The sequence below is a fragment of the Mesitornis unicolor genome, unplaced genomic scaffold, assembly GCF_000695765.1.
Source record: "Mesitornis unicolor isolate BGI_N332 unplaced genomic scaffold, ASM69576v1 scaffold35648, whole genome shotgun sequence".
In the NCBI taxonomy this organism is placed as follows: domain Eukaryota; kingdom Metazoa; phylum Chordata; class Aves; order Mesitornithiformes; family Mesitornithidae; genus Mesitornis; species Mesitornis unicolor.
In genome coordinates, this window is record NW_010200425.1 from 2,174 (window position 1) to 11,222 (window position 9,049).

General features: G+C 45.6%; 1 protein-coding gene across 1 annotated transcript in view; it reads right to left on the reverse strand.

The window, feature by feature from the left end:
- Positions 1-7,172, reverse strand: part of PAAF1 (proteasomal ATPase-associated factor 1) — an 8,041-nt gene extending 869 nt beyond the window's left edge. The window contains exons 1-7 of the mRNA XM_010189754.1: positions 7,080-7,172; positions 6,206-6,356; positions 3,923-4,117; positions 3,499-3,590; positions 1,976-2,091; positions 552-634; positions 42-124 (exon numbers count right to left, since the gene is read on the reverse strand). Of these exons, the coding sequence (XP_010188056.1) occupies positions 42-124; positions 552-634; positions 1,976-2,091; positions 3,499-3,590; positions 3,923-4,117; positions 6,206-6,356; positions 7,080-7,115 (756 nt within the window). The 5' untranslated portion in view covers positions 7,116-7,172. The remainder of the gene's footprint in view (positions 1-41; positions 125-551; positions 635-1,975; positions 2,092-3,498; positions 3,591-3,922; positions 4,118-6,205; positions 6,357-7,079) is intronic.
- Between the last annotated feature and the right edge of the window lie 1,877 nt (positions 7,173-9,049).

Here is a 9,049-nt window from a genome sequence, read left to right on the forward strand (position 1 = left end):
CCCTACGACCTTTATCTTGGGTGATACCCCAAATCCCTTACCTTGTACACAGGGTCGCAGTCAGCTTCTGTGAGATCAAGGACATAATCGAGGTCTTGCTGAACAACAAAGCAGGTTCCATCACCTACATCAGCAGGACAAATACCAAGCAAGGAAGGAACACTGGCTGATTAGTGAATTAAGCCATGCCAATTACAAGCAGCGCTAACAGATGCATCAGAAACGCCTGATCACAGTGTATGGAGACCACAGAAAGAGGGAAAAGTGCTGTGAGGATGTCAGAGAGATGGGAAAAAGCTCTAACAGTTGAGATGCATCTTGGAGACTCTCTTTTGAAGGAGCACAGAGGAGGAGGAAGGTGGAAATCATAAGGCAAAAAAAGCAACCATGTAATATAGGTCCTGCTACATCACCACTTTGCCAAAGACACTGTCCACCCCTCTTCTAGCAGCCAGCCAGCGCTTGTATGCAAGAGGAAAATATCCAAAGAGCACAAAAGTCCTCGATTCAACAATATAATTTCTACCGGCACAAACCAGCACTTGAGTTACCTTGGCTGGCAATAAATCCATCTCGGTATGGCATTAACGAAAGCACTGGTGCTCCTGATCTATGGATGACCTGGATTGGAATGCTAGAAAAAGGAAGAGAAACCAGGGATGAGTATTATGGTCTATAGCCAAGAGTGCAAACAATGAAAGAATGTGAGCTGGTGGTTAAGAGATACAGAGAATAAAAAAATCTTTAAGGTTGGAAAAGACCTCTAAGATCATCAAGTCCAACTGTCAACCCAGCACCACCATGCCCACTAAATCGTGTCCCCAGGTGCCACATGTACATATTTTTTGAACACCTCCAGGAATGGTGACTCCACTGCTTCCCTGGGCAGCCTGTTCCAATATTTTACCACTCTTTCAGTAAAGAATTTTTTCCTAATATCCAATCTAACTCTGCCCTGGTGCAAGAAGAGATGAGGAGAACAGACAGAAATGTACGTCTCCTTTCACATGAGAACAGACAAGACATGGGGACTTGATCAGTGATTAGAAAAGAGTGTCCTCTAGAAGCAGACGAAATCAGCACTGGTTTTCCTGCAGATGTTGCCAAAGGATGGACATGGGAGTAGCTGGCAGGTGAATGTCAGCACACCTCCATGGGTTACAGATGGGGATTATCCTTACTAAGACACGCACAAAAGCTTGGAGCTCATCCAGCACTGATGACTCTTCAGAATTTGGTGCTGACCTTTTCAGCCCCCACCCAAAAGCATCATCTGGATGCCTCCCTGCTCAGAGCTCGCCTTTGATGCTAACAAAAACCAGCTCGGAGCAGCTCCTGCTCTCAGCAACAGCTCAGTTCCAGTCTGATGCTGGAATGGAGATCAGGGTGACTGTTAGGATCCTACACAGACACTTCAGTCTCACTGGTGAAGGAGAAGAAGTGGCTGTGCTTTTGGTGGGAGCAATGCTGCTGTTAAGCTTTCTGGTAAATCTATCTAGATATATATGTACATATATATAATCACACAAATTCCTATATAACACAATACACACAGTACACTGACTTTTTTATATACACACACAAACACACACGTATATATATATATATACACACACATATACACACACACACACACACACAAAAAAGGCAATAAGCTGCAAGGTGAGGCTATGCCAAGAGCAGCCCTGGTCAGAAGATTGGAAAGCTTTTGAGTAATGAAGGAATCTGCACAGAGCCTTCAGTCTTTCAGTCTTCATATTTTACAGAGAACATCCCGTCTGATCACCAACACAAGCAGAAGTATCCTTTCCAGTGCTCCCCAAGAGAAAGAAATGGCTGCAAGAGGCTCAGAAGCTTACAGTGCCATGGTTTGGGCTGTATTCACTCTTTTAAAGGGGCATTGTCTACCACCACCCTCATTCCCAGCTAAAAAAAGCTGTCCTTCAAATATCTGCAGCCCCAGGCACTCACTCACTTTGTGTTTCTCACATCCAGCTGGTATATGTTCCCATCCTGAGTCCCTGCCAGGATGTAGGTACTCGAGAGGAATGTGCAGCAGTTGAATGCATCAGATCCAACAAAGAGAAACACCTGAGAATACAGGAACCAATGCAACTGTCAGACACTCACCAGACACCCCGGAGAAGGAAGCAATAATTTATTTAGAAGCCAACACAGTCGCTTCCATGAGCCATGGCACAAACCAGCAAACTCTGAGTTGGATTAATAACCCCTTAGCTCTGCTCCAGGATGAGCAGAACAGTGTTCCAGGATCAATTTTGCCAAGTCAGCAGGGACAATGCAACCAGTGAACACTACTGGGTCTCTTTTGGCGGAAGGATGTTTCACACAGTGACAGGCAAATGGATGCTGAGCTCAAACTAATCTTCAGGCACCCATGGGAGCAGCTGGACCAGATCACAGAGTTATCACAGAATGGTCTGGGTTGGAAAGGACCTTAAAGCTCATCCAGTCCAACCTCTGCCATGGGCAGGGACACCTCCCACCAGCCCAGGCTGCTCAAAGCCCCATCCAACCTGGCCTTGGACCCCGAGGGAGCAGGCGTCTACAACTTCTCTGGGCAACCTCTGCCAGTGTCTCATTATCCCTCATCTGACGACGATATGCCTTTGTAAAACGTCTACATGGCAGGTTGGCAAAGACCTTCCTCCCAGAGCTGCAGTCACTGCAGAGACTGCGGTTTGTTTCCAGGTGAGCATTTGCCATCTCACTGACCAACCTTGGTGAGCTTATCTGTTCCACCCAAATTTTACACTCCACGAACACCACAAGTAGTTCAATCTGCTACATCAGGTGCTCCTGTTCTACTGCTGAGGATGGTCCTCGTAAGATCTTCAGTATCTTGAGATCCACCAACTCTGTATCCCTTTGCTAAAAGGAGGGAGAGGGACTCTGATCACCTGAGGTCCCCTTCACACAAACACTCATCAGAATAAACAGCAAGTTTCAACGTTGGCTGGATAAGGCAGCCTGCAGTCCCTGCATTCACAATGACATCTACTGGCCACTGTTTAAATAGTCTTCCTCAAGCCTGTGTTAAACTGAGCAACTGATACTTCTAAAACCCCTGCATACAAGTCTAGGCAGCAGGAAGAGAAGCAAGCATCCCTTTATCGTACCAGGTTTTAGTCTTTTCTCCACAGAATACACATGGGGAGAAGACTGCAGGACCTTGGCTAAAGACAGGCAGATCAGCCCTCTCCTGCCTCCAGCCTGGCTCTGTCCCTTTCTGTGCCACATGGTGAAGCTCACCCAGGGAACAGAACAGGATTAACACTATCACCTATCTAGGTTAGTTTTAACCTGACTCAATTCCTCAGCCCAGCATTCTGCACAGCCACATGAATGGCACTTTACAAACAGGAGCTGCTACAGCAGCAACGGAAACAAAGGGACTGATGCCTTGGAGACAAATGTACAGCAGCATCTCAGAGCACTCTCCCAGGCAGGTAATTCTGACAGTCCTGGACTCCTTACCGGCTGCCTGCTCTGCAGTCCCACTCCTTGAAGCTTTTTGTCTTCTTGAGCCAGCAGCAGGATTTTCCCTTCTGTCCCAATCTCACGTTCACCTGACAAAAGGACAACAGTTAATTCCAGCAGCGGCTACACAACAAATCCTGACAGTACCAAAACCTGAACATTTGGATCACCCCTGCTAAACCTACAGCAACATTCCTCCAGGCCCCAAGACACCAGCAAGGGAGGCCAGTAATCAAGAAGACCCTAGTCTTAATCACTCAAACTGCTTGATAAGGCTCCTCAGGACTGAAGTGCTCTATTCTGGTGGCCCCAGGTGGTAGAAGGGCACACAGCAGCATGCCAGTGCTCAGGAATATTGGTGACAAACCTAAGCAGCTGGGGACAGGGGAATGAAGATAAATTTTAAGAAAAAGATCCTTACTAGGAGCTTTTTCAGGTGTGCCCAGGTTCAGTGAGTTGTCAGCAGTGCCCACGGCAATGCCATTGACAGGAGAGCCGCAGTCAGCGATGACACCCAGACAGGCGGATTTTCCACAGTCCCAGAGGCGGGCAGTGCCATCTCTAGAGCAAGAAAGGACATTTCTTCCCCGATCCACAATGGCAGTGTCCAAAATACCTGCACCGAAGCAAAGATCATGTTCAGACAGACAGAGTGGAAAGAAGAAAGATAAAGTCTCTCATTTCCCAAGGCAAACTCAACTACAAGCCCCAAGCCATTGTCCCCAGAGTGCCACCAGTCACACACAGCCAAATTGCGTGGGGTGCAACGCGAAGCAGGGAGCCACTCCCACTCCCGCTCCCAGCAAACCATACAGAGCGGGAGCCACTGCCTGGCACAGAGGCAAGATATTACCAATAAAATGATCAACAAAACAAACTGAGCTGATACTGCAGCTGGTGCCGAGTTTCTACTTCCACAATTAACCTCTAAATTGGGGAGAAAAAAGCCTGGCCCAGCACTCCAAGAACACTGCCAATTCCAGCTCCGGATAATCGCCAAAGCAGGGCAAGCAGCATCCACATTATCTAGCTACAGTAACAACAGAGGAGTTGTTTTTTGCAGGTGCCAACGTCCCCTAATGACTTGATTTCACTGTAGAATGTTGAGTCCAGATCTGAAAAATGACGCAGTGTTTGTTTGAAGGGAACAGTCACATGATTTGGAGATTTAACTGACATCTTCTCTACAGAAGCAGTCATTAAACATGACAAGCTCAAATGACAGGACAAGCCAAGCAAAGTGATTGCGGCAGTTCAGGCTGGAGTTGTAAGCAGTGAATAAAGTCAACTTCAGAGCCATTGGGAGCCAGCCAGCATCGTTCTGACCAAGGCTTTGTTACACTGCCTGCCACGCTTTGTTTACAGGACTTTTGCAGCAAAGTACTTTGAATCCACACAAATAGCTCACATGAGAACAACAGCAGGTTCAGCACAAGACAAGTTTTCAAGTTAATCAAGTTTTGGGCAGCCAGCCACGGGACTTACTAACCTTTTTAACACAGCCTAGCACCTTGTGAGACAGGGAAAATGAGTCTGTACAGAGCTGTGTTAGTTGCTCAGGGAGGAGGTAATTCGGGGTGCAGTTTTGGGCATCTGAGACACATCCACAACTCAGCTGGACTTGCTCACGATCACCCAAGCGTTCAAGTTGGCATTCCTTAAGAAGCAATCACCATGACAAGACAGCACCACCAGCCACTGTGCTCTGGGCCAAGAGTAAAAACTATAAACAGGAGTAAAACATGAGCCTGCTTAAGCATTATGTGTAAATCCACACTGCTTCTGAATGAGGGGTCCTGGAAACCAAATGGTCCTTCCAGAGGTTAACAGAGGCTCTGTCCAGAAACTTGCTTTGATCACAGCTCTTGTGAGCCTTTCTGGGTAGCTCATTTTCCACCCCTTGCAGATCTTCCCTGGGGCTAAGACAGTATCAACTGGAAGAGTTTGTAGCGTGGACCCTGAATACAAGGAACGGCACTGAACTCACCAAATACGCTGGCCAGTGCATCCTCTACATGAGGACACAAGGAGGGTGAAGAATTTACTCTCATTTTCAGCAGCAAGACCATCAGCAGGGGCAGAGATGAACATCTGCCCTCAGTACAAGGGTGAATGAGCTTATTCCAGCCCTTAAGAAATAATCACTTAAGTGTCCTTGCAGCTGCTCTGCTGTGCCTTACTCACTTTCAACAGCACACATCCTCAAGGCAGGTAACTGCCTCCTTGAGGTCTGCAAGTCCATAATAAACAGCTACATGCTTTTCTGGGCAAGAAAAAAAAAAACAAATGAAGAGTTTCTGGAGCAAATGAAGGTGAGCAGGATGATCTGGGCGCAAGCAGCAGGCATTCCCAGCGCAGGCAGCAAGACTACTGAATGCAGGTCAGAGCTCTGGGAAGCTGAGCCTGCCCTGGAGAAGCAGAACACCTCTGCCACTCACAACAGGCTAATGGACTGCATCCTCCCTCTCTTTACCTTAATTAATAAAGAAAACACAGGTCAGTGAGAAAAACCCTTTCATCCATCTAATACAACTACCACCAATCTTTTTATTCACATTCTGGGAGCCTGGAAAAGATACTTCGGACATCTAATACAAATGCACAGCACAAAGCACAGCAGGCTGGTGACTGAACATTAGCTCTCAGATGCAAAGCAATTATACACATGGCAGATGAAGCATTTTAAAGGCTAAGTACTCTGTACCTCCTTTGTGACCTTTAAATGTTACTACGCAGCTGGCATCTTCTGCTGACCAGATCTTTAGCTGGGCATCCATTCCCCCACTCAAAACCACAAGGCCCGATGGGAAAAACCTGCAACAATTCACATCATACACATGGCCTTCCAAAAGTCTCTGGAAAAACAAAGAACTACATGCTAGTTCCATGGTTATCACTCTTATGCCGAGCAATTTTTGAGCTACAACACTAAAAAACTTGGTGTTCCCACGTGGGCAGAGGATTAAGTTCAAATCCTCTGGGTTTGCATTCCAAAAAAAAAAATGGACTTATCTGAATTTGAGACAGTTAAAGAGGTAGCAGGTACATTTAAGGCCTCACTCTGCCATTTCAGTAGCTGATCACACAGTAAAAGGTACTACAGTTGTTTCTAGTAACAGGTTAAATGTCTTTATTCTCTGCCAAACAAGCAGCTGACAGATCAAGCTCCACAAGAAACACCTCAACTGGGAGGGCAGCAAGCCATAATGTGGTTAATCCATCACAGGCAGGAGGTTTTTCTCCTGCAGTAGAGAGATGAGGAAAAATTCAGTGCTTGCACCACGCAGGTTAGGAGCTGTCAGTTACCTCTGACACTCTAGCTATCATTCCTAAATACCCATTTTCACCCTGGGACTCCTCTCCAGATTGCTGAGCATCATTTCCCTTGGGAGAAGTTATGCTTTCCAACAGCTTTAGCTTAAAAGCTCTGAGATCTCAAATTTCAATTAGCTTTTCAATCAAAAGCCAGATCTTGCCTGCCTTAGACCACAGCATGCAGACAGCCTGACCAAAGTCATGGCCGAACGACTTCAGTAATGTCACAGACAACACACAACATCCAAGTTAAATGCTCTTACTCTTATTTCTCCATTTGCAGCCTGCCAGATTTTCATGGTCCCATCTGTGCTGGTAGACACACCAAGCCCTCCACCACTGGAAATATCAAGACATGTAATCTGCAGGAGGATAAAAGCACCAAATGTTAGCTTTGTATGACCCCATATATAGGTATTTCTGCTCAAGAGCCTACCTCTGTACAGGGAGAGACCTAAGTACATTATTCAGCATTATAATCTTCCCAAGCCATACTGCTGGAGCTTCCATCCTCCCAGTTAACAGTCTCAGCCTCAAAATATTCTAATATTTAAACAAGGGCTTCATAGGCTTATTTCCCTCATCCTCTCAATATGTCTTATGAGATATTAATTAAGCCCTTAAGAAATAAAAAGTCAATTGGATCTCAAACAGCAGTGTTTTTCTAGAGGTCAGGAACAGCATGAAAAGAAACTCTCCCCAACCTATCTGTTTACACAGATTGCTGCATTCCTCCTTCAAGAGCGCGCTGTTGATCTGGGCTGACCTGCAGCCAAAGCTCAGATGAGTTTGGTGACTGGAACCTGGCACAAAGCACCCCAGATTTCTTGTAATTGCCACCAAATTTGACAAAGAAATTGTTATTCTCTTCCTGTGAGTCTGCAGAGATCTGCAAAGCAGGGAGAAAAAGAAGTGCTGAGTCAGAATCCTGCACAGGCAGCAGTTGTATTTCAGGTTTACCTTTTGTGAAGCAAAAATCTGCATTTTTCTAGCACCTCCTGTACACAGATAAGAAATTGAGTCAAGCTGTTCCACAGTGGCCCAAGATAACTGCCCATGTTGAGAGCACCCTGGCTTACAAGCCCACAAAACAGAGATATTTATGAAGCCAATAAACAGCTGAATGTTCTGAAACACTGACTCAAAATTAGTTCCTTCTGCAGGCAGGCAAACCCCTCATGCAGGCTGTCACACTAAGGTATTAACAACTGCATACAGAGTGGGAGAGCTGAACACTTTTGAAGAGATGTCGTGGCTTAGGCAGTTGTTTTATCACCCAATGACTCCTTCCCAGCCAGGAAGGGGAATCAGGAAAGGAAAAAGAGACCCATTGGTTGAAACAGATTTAATAAAATAGTAATAAAAACCAGTATTAACATCAGTATTAACACAAAGTACACAGTTATGCTCATCTGATACAGTGGTCGAAATGAGCCAGGGAATAGGCCTTGGGAGCAGAATGATGGGTGAGACCCTCCAGAGATTGCAACCATCAAGGACAAAGAGCACACCCTCAGTAAACTCCCCAGTTTATAGTGAGCATGATGTTTATGCTATGGGATAATTCTGCTGGCCAGTTTGGGCCTGCTGCCCTGGCTTTCGCTCCCCCCAGCTTCTGCACCTGGTTAACTCAAAACTGCTACAGACCTTGATCACTGCATACTAGTTTGGCTGAAAACTAAACCAAACTGTCTTACCAACTTTATTCCCACTAAACTGAGTGCTGTAGTCTTTGCAGAAATGCAGGTTTCCTGAACAGAAAACTGATTCTATGATTCTATCGTTGTAAAACCATGACAAGAAAGCAGATGTTGAGCTTATATTCTTATAAGATGGTAGCCTTTCCCATGATGCCAGCCATTACTGCTGCCCTTTGAGAAAAGGTAGATAAATTTTAGTTGTGCATGAAATAAGATAACAGGTATTCGAGAAACAACTACATCTTTCAAGTGACAGAGATATTTTCAACAGAGATCACAGCAACATTAAACAGGCTGAAAAAACCAATTACATAAATTTTGTTAGAACAAAGGCTAACACTGGCATTGCATCCTGCCAAAACCAATAAAAGTATCTCAACTATGTAGCAGAATAGGCGCCTTGTCTTGCAAGATCTGAATACTAGAGTCACGCTGTATTACCTCCAAAAGCTTTCTAATAATCCCATTTGCACTCTGTAGATTAGGAGAACACTGCAGTCGTAAAATTCACAGAATCACAGAACGTTAGGGAT